Genomic DNA, 22482 nt, shown 5'->3' with positions numbered 1-22482 from the left:
AGCTGGCACTTCTAATCCTTCTCCAATGTTTATAGGTAATATACATCACCTATTGATAAAACACAAAACCAAGGGAGAAGCTCTGTGCCAGGAACAGCACAATCATGAGACTGCTGTCTTAAAAGCTAGGGATGTTGCTGACCTTTTTCACAGGACAAGAACTGGAAGGTCAGGTCAGCAGTTTCACAGAATAACAGGATTCGATTGATTGCCCAGAAAGAAGGTTCCCCATCTCTCTGGGTGCAGTCTGCATCCCAGCAGCACTGCTCGAATGAAGCATTGGCCCCACTGCAATGAGGAAACAATCAGTCAGATGCTTCTAGGCTCCAAATAAAGATTTGATCCTACCAAATGATCTTAATCCTTTGAAAAAATGAATCAGAAAATGGGTGTGTTCTGACCAAAAAAGGGTATTTCTAACAAAGGACACCATTGTTTGGATTCTACACTGACACTAGCAGGAACTAGTCGAGGTAAAATATGTCATTCTCCCCTTTAGAGGGTATAACTGATGCTCAACAGATCATTAGCGAGATGGATGTACCAATATATCTGCTGCTGTGAAGGTCCCAAATGCACACAGCTCTGAAAAACATGTTATGGATTTGGGACACAGGCAATTTCTAGTCCCGTTTTTTCTGCTTCCAAGGGCAGTGAGGAACTAGTTTTGCCCGTGTTGAGTTTTAGGCACATATGTTGTTCCAGAGCTTGATTTTTCTCTGAAATTCCTCATCTATGTTGATGTGAATTTGTAAATAAAGAAATAACTATCTTCAAGCTCTATCAGAGTAACCTTGGATGTGTGATCCGCTGAATGTTGATAATTATAGCCACAATTATATTTTAAAAAGAAGGGATACTTGTCAGGTAATAAAATCATTCGCAGGTTTTGTGCAATGTTCTTCTAAGATTTGGTTCCTTATCCATATCAAGCTACCAATCATTTTGAGGTTTGCTCATCCCTATTTCTTGCTTCACATATCTCTGACAGAGATGCAAAGCACTTCTTCAATAAATTACCTTTCTGAATAGTAAAAATAATCTAGTAGAAACCTCTGAGGGATGCAGTGCGGGAGAACAAATTACTACAAGACACAGAGGGAGCTGTAAATGTAATTGTGATGGGTGTGGTGACAGTTTGCATTTATAATAGATTCACTTTACCACACGGCTCCAGCAATATGAATTAGTTTGCATGACCTAGCACACATTTCAGAAGCAAAAATAGTCTGAAAAATTGTAGACCGTATAGATAGCAGTGCAATGCCAGTGCTTTGCCTAATTATGTTTAGTCTTCATTCTGATGTGTACTCTGATATACCTATGGGCATTTTAGAGACATTCAAGCAGGAAATAAATCTAATTTAGGTATTTGTTCAGGAAAAATGGGGAAAATAATTAATACTGTATGGCAAAGCTACGGAGATGCTTGACTAATCTCTGTTGGTGTGTCACGTGCTGCATTCCTGTTTGCTGTCACGTTGCTCTCTGATGTTTGCTGTCAGGTAAGGAGGATCTGAATTGCTCCATCTGTACCTCCAGAAGATTCCCTGGTAGTGTGTGGTAGGAAAGACTCTTAAACTTCATGAAGCTGTGGAAACCGGATTGTCACTCCTGTACAGGCAGGGAGTCCCCACTCTCCTCAGACTGAAATGCTTCCTCCTCTGGGTCTCCTGATCTTCATTTTGCCTATTGTCTCTTGTCAGCTGAAACTCTTTCGAGACTTACAATGATTTGATATTCACATAGCTGCAAAGTATTTCAGTGTCTTTCAGAATGAAAACCACTATAAACAAAGTAAGCATGTGCTGATGCATATTTATGTATTTGTGGGGTATTCTGCTAGGAACTGTCAGATTTTGAGATCATTAACCAAACCTTTTTCTCATTTACTGATTGGTCTCAACCTGATTGCACCACTATTAATTTGAAAGAGACTATAGCTGTATTTTATTCTCATCTTTGCAACTCTTAGTATATAATTAATATGGGGAATTGTAAAGCATACTCCCAGCACAGCTTATATTCCCATCTTGTTAGGGTCTTGGATTTGGTAACATTTTCTCTTCAATGAAGAATGCTCAGTGTTTTATTAGGTCGGTGAACCATTGCAGCATATGTATAAATTGTTTTGTTGAGCTGCTTTCTTGTCATGCCTGAATAAGTAGTGAAAGAGGATTGTCACATACATTGTTTTCCTCTGCTGATTGTTTTTGCAGCTTCTGTGCTTGCAGTATAACCTGCCATTTAGGCACGTTTTCATTGCACTGAGCGAGCTAAGCCTTCGCCTGTGCTTGATGCAGTTTGGTTTATTTTCCTCTATACAGAGAAAAAGGGAGATTCAGGCAGAGTAACTGAAGAGAAATGCAGTGGCACAGGAGACAGTTTGAAGGTGTTAAGACGACCAGCCACAGGCCATTGTGGTCCAGCCAAAAAATGAGGACCTCAGGTGGAAGCCCCACCAGGGTTTCAGAAGAGGAGTGTTGTCTGCATTGGCACGGCACTAATCTGATATTCATCCCATTATTATCTGTCTTAGGAAGTAAGCTAAGGCTTACTTGGGAATTGATGCTGGAGAGGATTGTCTTGCCAGTGTCTTTTCGTGGATAGACATTAATCTCCAGAATTGTCCATCCTCTGGGCTTTTCAAGTGGTAGATCCCATGCCTCTTTTTAAAGAGACACTTAAAAAATATTTTAATTAAAAATAGGCCCCCCAAAGTGTTGTTTAGTGGAAGAGAACGCTTATCCTCACACGGAAGCCCACTGCAAAGAGAAATGCAGTAACTTAAGAGTCTCTATTAGTTAAGTACACATTAACATACAGCAGCAGATCTGAAACATCTTTTGTGCCTTAAAGATACAAGTAAAGAAATAGTGGCTCAAAATCCAGTCTTTTAGATTATTTTTTTTAATCTACTAAAATTCATGCTGTAGTCTGTGAATGTTTTGATTATGGAATGAATAAAAATTGAATAAGGCTTTTGGCCTTATTTAGGCCATCTATTCCATTTTACCCAGATATATTCTTGTTCTCTTCCTGGAAAATAAATTTATGTGCTCAAAAACCTTATTTAAATAAATACGCCAGCTATGTATATATGAACAAAATGCCACTTTCAAGAAAAGCCAGCTAATGGTTTTGTCAGTAATCCTTACTCAGTGTGAGCAGAGAGGATCAGTTCTCTGAGATGAGACCACAAAGCAGGTTGTAGCTTGAGTGACTGTCGCACATTTGGCTCTTTCACTTTCTTGAGGAAGTCAGAGCTCTTTCCGTTGCCCCCAGGCAAGATGCCTGGATCATTTTATGTTCATCTGAATGGGAAAGACAGTAGTAGCCCTGGGGTTTTTTTCTTACTTTTTATTTTCTACCCAAAGAATGAAGATGACATCTAGTATGAAACTATCTTGTTGCATGGGCTGGAAAAACAAGTCAGAACTGAGACCAGTGTTTCCATTTCCTTTGTCTCCAGACTCCATCATCCAGTCAACAAGCCAACTTGCCAATCCTTCTACTTCTGTCAAAGAACTAATGCTTTTAGCAGTAAGTTACACACATCTCTACGATAAGCAGATGTTTACTGGAAATAAGGACATTGGCCAGAAGTCCTGGACAAACAGCTATTGCCTTTGAGCACATCCTTGAAGTATGAAAGGTAAGTCTGGTGCTAATGATCACTCCATCCATTTAGATGAGGTACGTGGATTGTTCCTTCTTAGTTGTGTGGGAGGTTATGCTGGACGCCTGGGTTGCAAACTGGCTGGTTTTGGATAGCTTGACTCAATCTGCCTACTCAGTGAAGATATTCCAGAGAACACATCATCTGTTGTCAGGATGATAACTTTGTGGAATTCTCATTTGTTGAGCAGTAAAACGTCTTGCTTATGCAGCTGGCAAGGCAATAATCTACAGAAACATAACATGGGGAGGCTGGAATATGGGGAATCAGTGACTTTCATAGTGTGACATTGCCTAGCAAAAAGCTGCCTTTGAAACCCAGTGTTCACATTTCCAATTAGTTTGCCTCTAGCTCTCATGCAAGTAAAGTCCTCCTGGTACTGGGAAGGAAAAGGGAGGGGGAGGGAAGGGGAGCAAGCAGAGCTGGAAGAGTGAGCATGAGTTGTAGAGTGTGCTGTGTATCAGCTATAAATCCTGCCTGCGGGAATTCCTGAAATGGAGAAATAGTTATCTACTAACTTTGAGCTCCAATCTGCACAGTCCTGATGTCAGTGCGATGATAGATGTGATACAAGGTGGGCAGGATCTGGCCCCACACGATAAAATAGATGCTTGCAGGAGCACGGTCTCGGTTTTAAGCCCTCTGTAAACTCCAGCTCTCCGGCTGCCAGACGAGCAGCAGCAAGGAAGGGTGCAGACAGAGAGGCCAAGGTCAGCCTGGAGGTCGGCTTGGTGTTCTGGAGAAGGGAGGAGGAGGAGGATGTTCAGCACTGTTCTCCTGTGACCTTTGCTTGCTGATGAGCTCCAGAGGGAGCTGTGGTTTGCCTTTTTGTTCAGAGGTGAGCTCACCAGAAGCAGACAGCAGCAGAGAAGGGGTAAATGTGCAGTCCCATGAATTTCTCTTTTCTCCCTTTCTCTTCCCTTCGACCCTTCATAAGAAAACTCAGTTTTTATTGGCTTTCCTTTTTAAAGAGTTGTTTGCAAAGCACTCCTATGAAAATACATGTAGTAAACAAATGAAATCTAATCTATATTTTTTGTTTATAATTTTTGTAAGGTTGTAGTAGAAATCACTGTCAGTGCTGTTTTAAAGTCTCATGAACTTGAGGCTTAAACGATTGTTACAGCTATGAATTTTTTAAAAAAAAAGGAATTTAAAACCATGTGCAAAGAGCTTTTCTTTAGTACTGACGTGCAATGTGTGTGTTTGATGAAAAGTTGATTCAGAAATATATTTTATTTTGAGGTACTGGCAGCATTTGCCTCTTTCTGCTCAACAAGACTGATTATACTGAAAACAACACGTAGCAAGTGAGGATACAAGGTTGTACAATTGCTGAGGCATAACCACACATTTCACTGTCAGCTCTGACACCCTCCTATCCTGGGTGTGGGTGTCTCGTTTGCATAATCACCAGGCAGTTATTTTTCCAGTAAACATACCAGGCAAAGCCTTATATTTCACCTGCCAGCCAATCAGACCTCACTGATTTACATGGGTTTTTTTAAAGATGGTTTTTATTTACTTACAAAACACAAGTTTTCAGGCTGAATGACTTTCTCCTCACACTAAGTGAACCTGAATGGCAAAGGTGTGGCGCAACCACTCTATCCTGCACGGTTTTTGGCCGTCAGGAACAGAGCGCTAGAAATGCCAGACTGTACAGGGATGGAATTGAAAATCCTAAGGCATGTGGCTGGATATTTAAAATAAACCAATAGCGTATTTGGATTCAGTGTAGAAATAACCTGTCTTTGATTGGCTGCCATGGGTTTTAGTTTTAATTATCTCCTTCAGTTGAGACTCTGAAGCTGCCAAAAGCAAACAAAAGCTTTTGTTTCTCTGTTCATTCAGGTGAGATATTAAGAAGGAAAAAGAAGTGTCTAAAAGCAGTGAAAACAGTGCCAAAATATCCAAGGGGTAAGTGACCAAGAAACTGATTTGACTTTTATCTTTGCCTTTAAACAGTATTGCTACCTAAAAACAACTTCATAAAGCTGGTGTCATGACAAGTATGCAACTGGTTTAGAGTATGCATATTCTTTATTCAGTTATTTCAGTTATGGATATTAAGTTGCCTTTTAATGATATTAAGATGAAGGAAGTACTTTTGAGTGTTAGTTACTGGAGAAACAGACACCCACAACTATTATTATTCTTATTATGTTGACTCATCACAAGGACAAATGTATGTCCCACTTGATCGTCTGCTACTTCCATTTGTGTTAAAAAAACCACTTGGGTTCACACAGCAGGAACAGCCCTAATGTGAAAATTATCTCCAGTATGGGCATCCAAGTGCTTCTGACTTCTCTGACTTCATGTACCTCCATCAAAGGGGTCATCCAGAAGTGTGTTATGGTACCATAAGCCTACAAACTGTAGCATCCCTCCTGTAGTCAGGGTTGTGTGGGGCAGGGAATTTTCCTCTTGTGCCGACTGTGCCAGAGCATGTTAAAGCTGAAATCTAAAAGTTTTCTGATCTAATTCATGCCATTATTAGCAGGTTTCAGAGATAAGTGCACAAAAATGGTGTGCTGCTCTATATAAATTAAAAAATTGAAGACACTGCCAATTTCAAGCGTTCACAGCAGGTTTGGGAAGGTAATATTTTTGTTCAGATCACTGGTTCTGAAAAGACTATTTCTCAGTTGTTATGGTTCATGGGAAATTTCCCAAAGCCACAGCCACAAATATTTTCACAACTAAAGATCAGGGATGTGACTCATATAATACATGGATGGGAAACTTACTCAGATTTGTCTTTCTAAGTCTTAAGTTTACTCACTCTATCTTGATAGGTTTTATTAGGCAGGTAATAAAACCACCTAAAATTTCCAAGATTAGAGGCTGAGTCTAAGTACATAGTAAAGCTGATCTGCTGTCAGAGGTTTTTGAAACTGTACTAGATCTGTAAAAGGACTTAAGGACACTGCAAATTCATATTCAGAGAGCAAAAACCAATCAAAATAACGATAAAACCCCCACACAAGAAATTGTTTTTGTAAGAATTGCCACATTTCTCATTTTGTTTAAGCCAGATGTGCATTTCTCAACACGGGGAACCTGGCAGCAACAGGTTAGACACCACTAAGCTATGATTTGGGCCAGAGGTTCACCTCTGGCAGTTCCTCTGACAATGCAGTGCATCGTGGTGGTGCTTTGCAAATGGGAGCTCTGGCAGTATTAAACTGCCAGTAAACTTTCCATCTGATTATAGTGTTACTATTGTCATGTATGTATTTCTTTTCCTTACTCTTTGTGCAAGGCTATCACAACCCTGTGCAAGCTGTAATATCCTGTGCAGCTTGGGGAACAGCTGAGCTACATGAGGTCCTTAGAGGCAAACAGAAAACATACTCAAATCCAGAGAAAGCTCTCTCTATAAAGTAGAAGTCTTTTGGGCTTTTTTTTTCTGGTTCCTTCTAGCCACACCCTTCCCAGGAAGGTCAGCAGAAGGATTGTACACATCATCTCCCAGATGGGTTTCTGAGCACTCAGGCACACAGCCCATGGGGAGCTCTCACCCCTGCAGAGTCAATAGCCTAAGCAGCCAGAGGATTATAAAAAATTTGAAAAATGTGTAAATACATATACTGCTAGTGACACTACAAGCAAGACAGAATGAGTTATATGTCATATTAGCTCTTTTTGGAACAAAAAATGGATATCATGGTACTTGTATACAATTTTATTTAAGAAAAGGGGCCAGTGGAACTTCTTCCTGCAGGGGATTTACTTTGCACCTTTTTGTTTGTCTGTGTGTAGCTGAGTGATGAACACGTCTGTGTAAATACTCCTAGCCTTTAAGTGCATGCCACGTAACATCAGCTCAGCCACCCATTAGGTCAGTCAATGTCAGATTGAAAATGATATAAAATCATGCCTAAAAAAAAGGTATGAAATGCCTTTTCCATTTGAACTCTGAGATGTATGGGACTGAAATCAGCCTCTAACTGATGGGGGCACTAGTTTTTTCCCTTAAGTTTTTGGGGGAAGGTTTGCAGAGGTCAGCTGAGACTGACTTCTGTCATGTGTCCTACAGTCCTTTGTTGCAGAGGAGTGGAGAAATCTGGATCCTAAGCTATTTCATGTGACACCAATGAAAAGACATACAGCTCTAACAGCAATTGCTTATTATGAAAAGCTTGTGAATAACTTCTTTCTGTGGATCATGATACTTGTCTCATGTGCAGTTGATTTTAAGCAAGAAAGGAGGGACCTTTTTATCAGGGAGTATAGCAATAGGGTTGAAGGGTAATGGCTTCAAACTGAAGGAGGGTATATTTAGGTATTAGGTAGAAATTCTTTACTGTGAGGGTGGAAACAGGCTGTCCAGAGAGGTTATGGATGCACAAGCCCTGGTAGTGTTCAGGGCCAGGTTGGATGGGACTTTGAGCTTCCTAATCTAGTGGAAGGTGTCTTTGCTCTCAGCATGGGGGTTGGAACTATATGAACTTTGAGGTCCCTTCCAACCCAAACCATTCTATGATTTTTTAACAGTTAACAGTGGCTAGAAAGAGTAAGCAAATAGTAGTATTTGCCTTCTACTTAATCATGTTTCTCTTCATTCATTACAGACAAGTCCTTTAGAGTTTCAGCTTTTATAACACTAGGCTAAACAAAACAGACCACAAAGCGGTTGTTGAAGTAGAATGGAGGCTGTGATTGGGCAGAACAAAAATATTTTCATCGTATCAGAAAGCTTTTTTGCAAAAAAATTACACCAAGATGGGCAACAGAACCTCACAAACTTTCTGAAAGTGGAAGGAACTCGCTGTGTGTTGGTAGCAGTTGGAGAATACAGAGGCATGCTTTGCTAGACTGCAGTCATGATCGCCTCTTTTTCCTTTCATCAGTCTGGAGCTGTGGTAGTATGTTTAAAGCTGGAAACAGCACTTTTCTAATGTTCTCTAACTTCAAAAACAAGATGCCAAACATAAGGGGTTTTTTTCCTCCTTTCTTCCCTCCAGCTTGTTCCTGCCAGAACAGAGTATTCAATTGTGTACTTTGCAGCCAGGCAGAACGGTGCATCGTGACTCTCCCCGCGGAAGGAGGGGAGAGCTGTAGTGTGGGCATTGAGAGGGCTTTTCTTGCCAGAAGGAATTTTTTACTGGCTTTTTTTCTTTTTTTCTCTGTGTGTGAGAGACATAAAGTGCTCTGGAAATGTACAGATTCTTCCTGTCAAGAATGGTTGTTTTCACATCTCCCCTTTTGCCAATTTAAAAATGGTTAAGCAATAATAACAAAAAAAAAAAAAAAAGAAAGGGGAAAAAAAAAGTTTTCACATACATATCCTAAACTCCCTGGGTGACAGATATTGTGGAGCAATAGAGTCTGTAAAAGTGCCCAAATAACCTGTTTCCCCAGAAGAATAGAAGAATTGAATATGAATACCAATGCTAAGGTGAAGAGGGACTTTTCAGTGACAAGAACAAAGGCAAGGCTGAAGTGTTATTAACTAACTGTCTTAATTAAGCTAGAAATATGATGATCTAATATTTTGAAGGATCTCAGTCAGCTGCTCTGCCTTTGGCTTCAATTTTTTCCCTGAAAAATCTTTAATGCAAAATAATTAATTCACCTCCAAACGCAAGTGCTACCCATTCAGAATGAAATATTTAGAGAAGATTCTAGCAAAACATTCTACTCCCAACACTGACTGACTCAATGCTGTTCTAATTAACAAGTTGGTTTTAGACATTACGTGGTGCTATATGTACTCTGGTAGAAATATAGGAGATCACACCATAAATCCAGACTAAATACTCTGCTGAACATGCACAAAAAGGAGAAAAACTGTGTGTGAGTCAGAGAACCTTGGAAAGCAAAGTCTGTAACTCACTTTTCTGACACCTCCTTCCAGTGTAGCCCTCGGTACAGGAGCACACGTTGGTTCGAACACAGTGACCACCGTTCTTACAAGGGGGGATGCAAACAGCTGGTGAAAGGAAAGCAAAAGTTGGTGCACTGAAATCTCACAGGGGATCAACACTGTCTAAATACAGGCTCCTTGTTTAGGTGTCTGTGTGAGGAGATCAATCTGCAGGGACTGTTTTCTTTAGTCAGGGTAGAGAAGATGTCTCTCCAAAGGGTGATTCGGGCAGATGCTTTGCTGGACATCCTGACTCTCTCTTGTTTGTGGAAAGAATGTGGGACATGACTCCTAGCACCTAAAGGTCTCTTTTAGATACCTGCAGCTAAGTAGTCAGAATCTTCCTGAGAATCTCTTCTGTTTGTAACTCTATAACTAAAGTCTTCTTAAAGGGCTTCTGCCCTTGAAATATAGATCAGTGTTTGATATTTGCTGACTTGGTTTTGGTGCTATTTCTTTCCCCTTTCTCAATGAAGCAGAAGGAAGGGCTGTGCTTTTCTTCACCATCCATCCCCTTATCTCCCCATATTACTTCCCTATCCCACAAATGAAGATATTTATTTTTAAGATTTAATTCTGTCTAAACCATCACACTTAAGGTTAATTATTCCAATTCACCTACATGTTGAAAATCACCACCCATGTTGACCCTCAAGAGAAAGGTCATCAAATTAGACAATCTGTATAATTTTCTCTCTCTCCTTCACCCTAAGCATCACAAAAAGTTTCCAGCCAGCTCCATTTGCAATTAGATTTTTGTGTGCAGATCACCTGCAAAAATAGGCATTGGGACTGCATTAATCTGTGAACTCCAAGGAAACAAAAGAGAGGGAGAAAGAGAAAAGAACTTTTACTACTGAAATAGTCCCCGTTTGGTAATAAGAGTGTATTTACATTCCCAGGTTCAGTTCACTTCTTAGAGCCATGCTCAAAAATTGAAAAGCAAGTGGTATAAGCAAAGGGCTTTTTTTTTTTTTTCTGCTATTTGAGCCCTCAACATAAGTTCCTCTCTCCTGTCTGTTCTCCCTGAGCTAATGGGTAGTTGAAGTATTCATTAGTTTGACTTCTGCAACACAAAGTGAGCAAGAAGCCCCAGATACTTCAGTTTAGAGTTTTCCCCTTTAGGACAAGGGTTCAAAATCAGGTTGTGCTCTGTGACAGGCAGAGATGTATCTGATCCAAACCTTAAGCAGGGATTCAAGTAGGTGATATTGTGAACCCAATTTGGAGATAAATTATCTGGCTCTGAAATAGAGTATAGTACATACCACAGAGTATGTAAAATGAACAAAGTAGAACCATGCTTAAACATTTAATTGAATAATTACTAATTAGTGATATCCTGACTTCAGATCATATTAGATTAATTGTTTAGCTATCATTCATGCCATCATAAATAAGTGCTTACTCCTTCACAATACCATTAAGAACAATATAATGTGGATTTATGACAGACTGTAGCATCCAAGGAGCACACAGGGAGTTATGACAAGGAAAGTCTCTGGATATACTTCATGTGGGAGCAGGTAATGATATAAGCTGCTGTTTATATTTGAAGCCTGGATCCTTTATCAAGATGATAAATAGAACTTTCTTACCTCTCTGGCACTGTGGCCCATAGAAACCAGAAGGACATGTACACATATTTGGCCGTACACAGACTCCTCCATTCAAGCACACGGGATTGCACACAGCTGTATGTGAATATAAGAGAAATCTGTGAATCTCTTAGAATTTAGATTTTTTTTTTTTTTGAACAGGTGGTCTTTTGCTGCTGAACATGTCATTAGGAGAAACATATCTAGAAATATTGTGATAAATGTCACACAGTCCTTGCTGGTCAGTTGTGCCGTGGCATTTATTCATTGTCAGCACAGTGGGAGTGTTTCAGTGTTGTTCTAACACAGCTTGGGGGCTGAAATAAGATATAATTTCATAGTTTATTTCTGATATCTTCCTTTGATTTGCACAGTTCATTTGCTTCCGCTCTAGTATCCTCACCAAACATGATCTCAAGGCAGTAAAACATAGCTTGGACACAGCCTGGATAACCTGGAGATGAGCTGTTAACCATTTGCTGCTTTGTCTGAGTTCAGCAGAGCATCGTGGCATTTCTGTGGAGTCCAATAGGTGTGCACCACAAACCCTCCGTTTGTTCTGCCTCATTGAAATGCTGGTTCCCACAACATATTGGCTCATGCATCAGCAACAAAGCCACTGGCTGAGCTCCCTCTGCCTCTTTATTTATCTGTTATTACTGTGGCTGATAGAACAGGCATTAGGAATTAAAAGCTGTCTTGCATATTTCTATGCAGCAAGTACCTGACTGTTCAAAAAGAAAGTATTAGAATTGCAAATTAGCTTAGTTGGGAAGTGTGCGAAGAATAAGGAATCTGATAAAGTTTTTATTATAAAGCAGAGTGACACTTTAAAACAGTCTTTTTCCTCCTATTCCCTTTGTCTTTCAGTATCTTACAGAATAGCCTATTAAATGAATTAAATACATTTAAGCTTAAATAAATAAAGGGTTGCTAAAATGTTTCAGATGAACTAAAGGAGAAATAAATGTTAATTTGGCAAGAGAGAAAAAGTGAAATTGTAGTCTAGATGAGAGGTTTTTCTGACTAAGCAGCAATCAGATATGAAGTCAAAATGGACTTCATTGCTAATGGTGAATTTGGATTAGTTGCCTCGTTGTCATCGCTGGTTCACAGATGTCCACACTTTGTCAGTGTTTTTATTTCCATTGGTGAAGTCCTCTAAGTCTATTTTTTTTCATGTTTCTGCATCTGTGTTCATACACAGACTCATATTATATGAGGCAGGAAACTCCAACAGTATCCACAAAATACTCTGCATAGTGCACGAAAAACAGTGCTAGAGGGGTGAGCAGATAGTTCTTCACCTAAGGTATTGGCAGACAAACAAATCCTGCTGTTGTTATTCTGGGCTGGAAATTACTGCTTCTGCTGCTGTTGCTTGTCCTCCTTTTGGAATAATCCTGTTTAAATCCACCCCAAAATAAATTTGCAGAACTCAAAGGGAGCAATCTATGGCAGAAAGAAAGAGGAGCTAATAGGAACCAGAATAGCTAGTGGCAACCCCAGTCATTTACCGTGGGTCTATGCTAGGTTAATTTATGTGTCCTCAACAGTTCTGTCATTTTAACACTTACAGGAAGAGCAATCTCCAGGAGATGGAGGTTAAAATGACATCTCTCACCTTCCAGGAAAGGTAATGTAGGCTGAAGGTGTCTTAGCCATTTAATATTCACTATGGCAGAGGCAGACTGCCTCTGTAGCCTTGAGGTCTGGCACTGATTAAGGTACTCCTCGTTCTCCCTCTGTTTAATATTGTACTATTTTGCATGCCTTGTCCCAGGTGAGTGCTGTAGTTGCTGTGCCTTTGGAGGAAAAATATATACTCCAGATTTTAGCACTTGGACCCTGAGAGGAAGGTCTGAGCTGTGTCTGTTCTAAACAGGGTTCAAAAGTATGAGGTCTGACTAGAAATAGCTACTTAGTTCCAACCCTCACATTGTCATTTTGAACTGATGGATGGAGGTGGATTTTCCCTGGTCACACAAACTTCTGTGGATGTCTTTTGTAGACACTCTGAAAGTGTATGATGCAGGCAGGAGGAACAGGGTGAATTCTGGCAGCAGCAGGATGTTTAACATGGTTATGTTCTTGAAAACTGGCTTTTGTTCTGTCTCATAGAGTCACAAGCCATCTTTTGGAATGGCAAAACTGAATCCAAGAACTGGACCACAAAAATTTCAGCAGTCAGTTTTTGATGGCTTACCTTTCTGGGTTCACTTTTCCTCCTTAGGCTACGCAGTATTGGAAGAATGTACAGAGCTGCTAACTTACCAGCAGAAGTCAACATTTGCTTGCTTATTTTCTTGTCCTAACTTAAACTGGCCTCATTCTATTCCTGTCTCCATGAGCTGCATTTTTAAGTCCAGATTTGACTGCATACCATTAAAAATCACCCAAAGCCAAACCCATCATGCCCCACCATCGTACCTTGAGAGAAATGTGTAGGGTTAAAGGCAATGAACACTGGAAGGTGCACAGGTTGGGAGCAGTTGGCTGCATTGCCCTCATCTCTGCCCCTGGGGGTGGGACAGGAAAGTCCCAGTTTGGACTGGACAGGACTCAGGACTGAGTCTACGGCAGCTGAGACTGTAAATCAACATATCTCCAAAGTCCCAGTGAGAATTATTCCCGTTTGCAGAAGCTACCTGGTAAGATTGTAACCTCTTAAATGGTGAATAGCTTTAGTTTTGTTTTGGAGCATGCTAAGAATGAACTCCAGAATCACAGAAGCATAAAAAACTACAAAAAAAGTTTTGTTTGTGGGTTTCCTCTATGTGACCCTGAGATTTAGATACACATCTAAACTTACGAATATTTAGATGAAATCTGAAAAACTTTGAGTTTAAAAAAAAAAATTAAAATTCAAAATTTTGTTCTTTATGAGATTGCCTGTTCTTATGTTTTAATTCTTTAAGCAACTCCCAGTTTGACTGCTGACTTGTGGGAACCATGTGGGGTGGGAATCAGACAGCAAAAGAGATGAGAGACCAGTCATTGCTAACCACTTACCTGTTTCACAGGAAGGGCTGCTCCATCCATTTCTGCATTTGCACTCATCTGGGGACACACAGACCCCACCGTTGTGACAGTGTCTGTTACACACCACTGGAAAACATGCAAAGGATCAAAACCTCTTGTCAGCAACACTCACGCAGATCCTAAAGTTGCTCTATTACAGCAAATAATTAATGGTGTGGGCCCAAGAGGTAAACTGAGGAATGAATCTGTCCCTTTCTTTGGTTTTCTTTCTCTATTAGAAGTCTTGCATCTAAAATTTTTTGCTTTTTAAGTATTCCAGCTACTCTGGTTCAGAGATAAAATTATATTCCTGTCAAGGGCAACCTGATATTTAAATAAGCAGCGAAGACTGAAATAATGAAGCTGCATATGTTTCATCATTCAGCTAATATAGAAGGGTTTGAAGGCTGATTTTTTTCCCAGATGTTCTATATATCGAGCCTCTTTTGTAACGTGTATTGCACAATAATGTGACTCCTAATAGGTAGGGTTATCTTTTTGTCTTCTCAAAAAATTAGTGTTACTGCATTCACTCACACAACCTTGGATTTCATAAATGTTACTATAAATAACACAGAGGTTTTTGCTTTTTTTTTTTCGTTTATTTTAATTTTTTTTTCCAAAGCACTTTTATGTAGAAAATATTGATATAGATGTGCATATTTTTACATAATGCAACTATACTGCCCGCAAATATATGTTCTGAAATAGTTTAGCTACTGTACTACTTCGATATATTATACTTTGATTTTCTTGCTGAGTTCAGTCATAATTTTAAGGGGAAATATAGAAACATAAAAAGACCTTTTTTTTTTTTGTCTTCTAATTCAAGCATGTAATGAGGAGAAAAGCCTGAACGAGTTCATACATACTTGTTTCACATCGAGGACCAACAAATCCATAAGGACAAGAACAAGTATTTTGAGACAGACAAGTTCCTCCATGCTCACATGGTGGATCACACCTCACTGCAAGAGTAAAACGAGAGGAAAAAGTAGAGTTCAAAGATTACATTCTGTGTGGTTATGAGCACAGCACTTCTTGCTACCTTTCTCATACCATTGTATTAATCCAACAAGTAATTTAGCTACTAAGGAAAACACTGCAGGATAAAAGTAGGTATCACATTAGTAATGCAGCACTAATGGGTAGCTATATAATGTCTGCAAGGGAATGATTTTAACATAATCATATTTAACTTCTGAGCATGCATATTTTTAAGTATGTATTTTTTAAGTCTAAGGATGGATCAACTACAAATGTGCTTAATACCAAAGACCTTGCCCATCCCTTTCTACCAATTTGCCTTGTGCGTGTTCAGTAAGCCTTTAAGAGGTCTGAAGTTACATTAAAGCAGAGATGAATTGTTTCTGCTGCATAGAGAAGAGCTGTATGGGAATTTGTCAGCAAAATGACCAACATTTAAACAACAATCTTAATGTTTAATAAGTAGCATGAGGTCTGCAGACAAAGCAGCACGTTAGATAATGATTTCTTGACATATTGCAGTATGCAGTCATTCTGTGGAGGAAAAAGGATGAGTGGGTGCATTGTGTTAAGCTGGAAAGTCCTGCAGCCCCTGAAATAGTCTATTTGCTGAAGATATTTGTTTGGTTTTTAAAGGCTGATCATTATGAGACTAGAGGCTTTATTGTGTAGGGAGCTTGGAAGGTTTAGCCTCATAAACCCAACATCTAGAGTAGATACCTGGCATCTCATTTCATCACCACTTCTATTAGTAGCCCTCTAATAAGAGATAGTTTTGTGTGTCAGATGCAGAACAGAAGACCACTGAAGGTAGAAGACAACCACTGATACTCAAAGAAGAGGAAGTGCTGAGTGCAGGAGCAAAGCAAGGCATGTGTGTCAGCTAGCTCTCATGCCTTCAGGGGAAAAAAAAGTCCACCTCACCTAACAGAGTGAAAAATATCTTTCCTTGCACTTGGGAAGTGAATACAGAGAAAAATGTTGTGCTTTGGCACACTTTACTGGCAGAGCTTTGTCTTTTATAATGGGTACGAAGCTAAGCAAGGTTATTCCAAGGAAAATGCAAAATGAAGCTAAAGAGATCTGAAACAGCATCATTCATTTTAAGTATTGTTAGAAGGGGGAAAAAAAACCCCAAACCTTAATGTACCACATTTTGTTCTTAAAAGTGGAAAATGGACTGTGTAATTGGAAAGCTAAATGAAGGACAAATACTTGTGGCACCACATAATTTGAACAAAGTTCATGTGTTGAAGGCTTCCTCACTGCTTGTGATTATCACCAAGCCTTCAGATAAGTCCATTGTGTATGAACTTTGCTATGCAAAAATGTAATGAAAGCCACCATGCATTTTCCAATTGCAGTTATAAAGAGAATCTCCAATAAGGTACCTTTAAATAAACCATTTTGACACAAGTAACATTAAGGAAATATATTTGGAATTAGATCTGCTCTTCAGGTACTTCGGTATTTACATTTCCTATTACCAAACAGTTTGTGACATTTTCAATGCTACGTTAAAATAACTTCAGGGTTTGACATAGCTGAGAACAGAAAACTTGATAGAAATAGTTTAGATCCATACTATACATGCTGAGACTGTCATTAAACTAAATTTAGTTTTGATTTGATGGGCTATAAGGTTTAGACATTTGCAATTCAGCATGTGTTTAGCTGAAATTTGAAGTGTACATCTGTGAGAAAAGCAGAATAAAAAAAAAATGTTGCCATTGTCTGGATAACCAGACAGATTTTATTCTGACCCATTCAGCAGTTACCATTAAACTTTCCCAGAGTTTTTCTAATTCAGCCACTGGCAGCAGCTTTTGGAGCAGGTCAGAGGCTCTGGCAGCTCAGGGTCTTGTGCTATTAGGGTGAACAACAGGTAGCTCTCTGTGATGAAATGGAAAGTGGAAGAAAGGGAAAGACTTGGAAGCTGTTTTCAAAGCAATTTGTTACTCCTTTACAATTGCAGTACTGTATTTATAAGCCACCACTTGCATTCAGGGGCTTGCACTGGAATCTCACTGAAGTCAACAAGAGGCGTAGAGCTTTGAAAGGAGGGTACCAAACCATCCCTTGCCTACACATCCATCTGAGCCATCTCCCTTCTCCTGGGCTTGGGTATGCACAGGGCTTGTTTACAAACAGATTTCTTTGCAATTAGAAATTAACAGCAGGTAGAATTGGTTAATATTCTCTGCATGGAAACAGAAAACACAAAACCTGAGGAAAATGCACCGCTATTTTTGAAGTACATGAAATGTGATTGCCTTTCCTGTAGGATGATGGTTGCATAAAGCCTCCAGGTGCCTAAGTGCTGTGCCAAGCACAGTGACATTCAAACATATTATTCTTTATTTCAGCGGGTTTTGTATGTAGCACTTAAAGCGAATGTGTCCATTTGAATAGAGTACTTTCCATCTGGCCCTCACACATTTTGAGATGCATCTGAACTGTCAGGAAAGAACATGGTATTTTGGACATTAAAACATTTAGTTCTTATGGTGACATTTAATAGTAAAATGCTTAAAACCTTTCTGTTACCAGCAAGTAGCAAAAGATAAAAACTGAACACCGGCTGCAATGTGAGAGTGAGAGTGATATTCACCTAAAACACATTTTCCTCCATAATAGAAATATACTGTTTCTGTCATTTTTTTCCTCCAAAACTTCTATCTTTCATCTTCTGGAATGAATATTTTTTTTCTGTAAGTATTTGTAAGTTGTACAAAGGTATTGCAGTGTTTTTACACTAAGCGGTTTTAGATGGTATAAAATAACAGTAAAGAGGAAAACATTGCTGCAAATGGTCAATCTTGCTGTCAAATGTACGTATGTTTATGATTATAATTTAAAATCTGGAGGTGAAAATGGAGAAGTCCATTATTGTTTTCTTTGTAAAGGGCTTTTTGGGAAATATCCCGAAACTTCTTTTTTCCATTAAAATGAGATCATGCACTTTTTATAAGTTTCTCGATGATAACTTTGGGGGTACTCAGGAATACCAGATGCTGTGTTCTTTCCTCCATTTTCAATAGCCTAATCAGCAAGTGGCTTCCAGGTCAGAGTTATTGCTTAACATCTCAACAGTGAGCAAACTCCCTGGGCTGTCTGGCACGTAAGCATGCACCACTAAAGCCAGGCTCAGAGGTGGGAGAGCATTACCTGCAGCTCCATTTCAACATTTGAAAATGAGTCAGGTCAGGACAGACTTCACTGGAAGGAGCAGAGTCTGATCCTTCAGATTCCTTTCATATGATCCTTGTAGATTATTCATTCTCTTTCAAAGATGCATTAATCTTATTTCCTAAATGTACAGATGAAGTTTGAATATGTGTGGCACAGGGGAGGGAAAAATGGAAAAGAAAGTCACCAGGTTTTCCTTTTGAAAAGTTGTAGACTGAAGCCTTTCTTTTTAATGTAGGATGCACAGATAAAGGAAATAAAGCACAGGGTTAAAGCACATATTAGTGAAATTAAAATAACTCATATGCATATTTAAATAGTCTAGCAGTCCAGAGTTCTGGTTAGGTTGTAATGATGGATTTTGTTTTGTCAAATGTCAGCTGAGTGCTCCTCTGCAGTCAAAAAAAGCAAATAAAGCGTTAGGAATTCTAAAGAAATGAGCAGAGCACGAAATGCCAGACTTTATTATGGTCTGTATCCATGGTGAGCTGCATTTTAAATACCATGTTCAGGGCTGGTCCCCCAGCTCAGAAAAGATATGGGAAAAGTGGAAAAGGTGGAGAAAAAGGTGACAGGGCTAATCAAAGTTGTGGAAGAGATTTTGTACAAAAAAAAAAAAAAGCGAATAGATTAGGTCTTTGGGAAAGATCTGACTTGGGGGGATAGGACAGAAAACTGCAAAGCCAAATGTGGCCTGGAAAAGTTGAACAGGGTACACTTCAAAGGCATCATTTTGGCTTTTTGAAGCACGTGATCCATAACTTGCTAAGAGACTGTTCTAGACAGTATCTCTATATCTTTCCCATATATTCCCAGATATCAGCTCTTTGTAGCTATTGGAGATAGGGGAAGGACTTTTGGTTGGATATGGTAGAGCTTGTTGGGTGTAAAAGTGTACGAACAGACAAATGTCAGCTACCTGAATTTTTTTTTTTTTTCCTCATTTCATCCAACTGTTTATCCTGAGGTCATAATAATTTGTCAACTACTCCATCTTTCCTGTTATTTAGAAAATGACTTGGCCTGAACAGTAGTTTTGTAATGTCAAGGCACTGTGGTTTTAGCTCTTGAGCAGGAAGTATGACTACTACTGTTGTAGGCTTCCCCTTCCCTTAGGAAATACTGTGCAAAGCCTATGAAACATCCCACAGTATTACTGAGTTTACATTTTTAAGAAAATATTTCTAAAGTAGCATGACTTTAACTTCCAGAGAAATTCTGAGGAACTTTTATGACTACTAAAAGGCCAGAAAGACACCAGTTTTTAACTGTAATTCAAACCAAAATAGTTGTCAATAATTGTGTTCTGTGGAATGGAGTCTTTGATTCTTTAGCCATGCAGTTTTAGTGATCAGACACTCCCTACTGAACGAACTTGGGGTTAAAGAAATACAACCAAGGAAGACCAGAAATTGTCTTAAATTGTTATCTTCCTACAGTCTTCAGGTCTAGATCTTTCAGAAGGAAGCACAACAACAATGCCGAGAGCAGAATTTTTTGTTAGCTTCAACCCTGTTATCGAATGGAAAGGACATGTTCCACCTTAGGGCACTCACGAAGTACAACAGCTGCTCTCAGACAGTGCCATATGCACAGACCCTGGTGAATAAATTGAGCCTAGGGAACAGACAGCATTTTTTTTCCCTGTCTAGTGGATACAGTGTCTTTGAAAGTGAGGGCCTGTGTCCCTGTTGTGGGGTGGGGAACAGAGGCAGGACACGAGTAACTGCTCTGAGGTGATTAACAACACTACCAAGTGTTTCAGAGCATGAGCCTCAAACGTTACAAAGGGCTGCATTACACGTGCCACTTGGAATACACTAGACAAAATGCTGGAATCATTCTGAAAACAATCCTCTTTGGGCTAGTTATGGGTTATTCAAGTACTAGTTTTTTTATTTGGTAGGCATACTGAGCTGAAACGTTTAAAGCTCTAAGTGTTATGACACTTCTGCAGTGAGTGCACTTTGGCAGGTGATAGGTACTGTCCCGTAAAACTGCTAGCTGTGTGCCATATAAGTGCATTTGGTTTATGGTCTATATATCCATGAAAAGGGCACTCAGAGAGGAGATTAGGTATTTAGTAACCTCCCTCATCACCAGAGGAACTCTTGGCTATGTTTACTCCTTAAAGCACCAGTGAGCATCTTCTACGAGAGAATGTGCAGAAGAATCCAGTGGGCTACAGGAGGCCTTATCTCCCCTGTTTGCTTTTCACTATTGTGCAGGTGATGCCAGCTATCTCCAAAATACTACTCTCAATTGAGGTTTTTCAAGGCCTTGCCTGGTTAGCAGACTAGCCTTAACTTTAGGCCACTAATAAATGGTGACCCTGCCTTTGTGCAGGAAGATGAAAGAGCTCTGTAAGTCTGGCCAGATGTAGGAAAGGGCATGGGAGGGATGAGGAAAGCCTTGAGGAACTACTTCATCTCACCTCATCTGCAGAGTAAGTAGCTGCTGCCAGAAGTAAAAGAATTAGGAATCTGTAATTCTTACTATGCCAAAGCAAGAGGGGCAAAGCAAGGTCCCATTTTTTACAGATGCCAAAGTTGTTGGTGGTGATGGGAGAGATCTGAATAGAAATTGTTCAGAGCATTTGCACATATCTCAGTTAGGGTGTTTGAATGTGAGCAGAACACACTGACATCTAGCTATGTTCTTCTAAAGAAAGGTAAGAGCTTAGACCTGTAGATCCCCAGGGGTCTCTTCCAGCCTAGACTCCATGTGAGTCTGTGATTCTGAACACAGGAAGACAGAGTAGAGGGAAAGGACTTCCAAATAAATCGTAGCTGGGAGATTGAAGGGCTTGTCAGAAAGGATAAGAATATTACAGATATAAAATGTGGTATGATTTACTTTAGAAGAAAAATTAATTTTCAGATTGCTGCTTGTTTTTTCCTGTCAGTCCTCCAAGCCTGAGTTTGAATTTGCATAACTGGAAAAAAAAAATATATATATTCTGTTAAAAAATAAATATTGCTTGCTAAAGTATTTATTATCTCAGAGTGTTTTCAGACATTCTTATTAAACAAAGGTCACATCCCCTCAAGCTCCACAGGTATTAAAACTTGCTACCAATGGGCTGTTTCTTTTATCCCGGTGAAGCTGGATATCAAAGAGGATGGTGATAACCATCAGTAGTGTCTGAGTCTGTTGACATTTTTGCTCACTTGCCACGGATGTTGCATCAAAGGCTGAAGATTTTGCAAATGCTGGTCTCATCTAAGCTTTGATCACTTGCTCAATTTGGCTGCCTCCTGTTCTTAGGGGGTTCTGCTGCTTTGAGGGAAGTCGGTACAATCGTGATGACAGTGTAAGGTGCTGATAGCTGAGGTTATGACAGGCCTTAATCCAAGGAATTAGCCTCATCTTTCAACCTCATCTGTCATGGTGAATCAGCTGCATCTGACATGGGAAGGGACATCAGTGGCTGGAGATACAATGGGTGTTCTTCATCCTCCTGGCCATGCTCCAAGGTGCTGCTTGCAGGTGCGCAGAGGGGCTCAGGATGAAGCAGAGGCAGGGAGCAGACAGACTGATTACTGAGTCAGGTGACACAGTAAGTGACAAGAGACAAATAAAGCATGTTTGTGTATCGTGTCATCAAGCCCCGAGACAGAGAATGATGTTAGTAATAAGGTATTTCATCCTAAGGACTCTCTAGGGAGATTTTGCTGCCTCCTGTTAAGTAATACCAGTAATTGAAGAAAACCTCTCGTCTTGTGAGACAGTAAAAGGCAGAGGGAGATTTATGTTTTAGGGACTATACTGAGGGGCATGCTAAATATACACAAAGCAGCTGTATGCCCATAGCCATAAATATTCATACGTACGTAGGCCTAGTCTTTGAGAGGAGGCCATTCAAACTTGCTTTGGGCTCCCCAGGACTAGGAGCTACTTGGTACCTTTCCAGCTCCAGGTATAAAACAGAGGTTGAGCACAGGACCTTCTGTGCCAAGCAACCTTAAGTGCTTTAGAAGGGGCATTTCAGAAAAGTGCAAACAGGCAAAAATTATAGCCCCCAAGAATTAGAGTAACCTTTCCTTCCTCATTTTGTAATATATCCCCAGCACTGCTCTGAGCTCGGAGGGCTGCAGTGTTGCTGGGGGCTTTACATCCCCACAGAGCCTTGC

The 22482-nt window shown here is 39.8% G+C and overlaps 1 protein-coding gene across 1 annotated transcript in view; it reads right to left on the bottom strand.

Moving 5' to 3' along the window:
• Window positions 1-22482, bottom strand: part of VWDE (von Willebrand factor D and EGF domains) — a gene marked incomplete at both ends in the record, with an annotated part of 124571 nt that overhangs the window by 13395 nt on the left and 88694 nt on the right. Inside the window, 4 exons of the mRNA XM_008942523.1 lie at window positions 9525-9620; window positions 11153-11248; window positions 14165-14260; window positions 15046-15141. Of these exons, the coding sequence (XP_008940771.1) occupies window positions 9525-9620; window positions 11153-11248; window positions 14165-14260; window positions 15046-15141 (384 nt within the window). The remainder of the gene's footprint in view (window positions 1-9524; window positions 9621-11152; window positions 11249-14164; window positions 14261-15045; window positions 15142-22482) is intronic.

This window comes from Merops nubicus, unplaced genomic scaffold (genome assembly GCF_000691845.1).
Source record: "Merops nubicus isolate BGI_N331 unplaced genomic scaffold, ASM69184v1 scaffold2486, whole genome shotgun sequence".
Taxonomy (NCBI): Eukaryota; Metazoa; Chordata; class Aves; order Coraciiformes; family Meropidae; genus Merops; species Merops nubicus.
The sequence above is the reverse complement of the archived record's forward strand: the minus strand, read 5'-3'. Positions and strand labels throughout refer to the sequence as shown.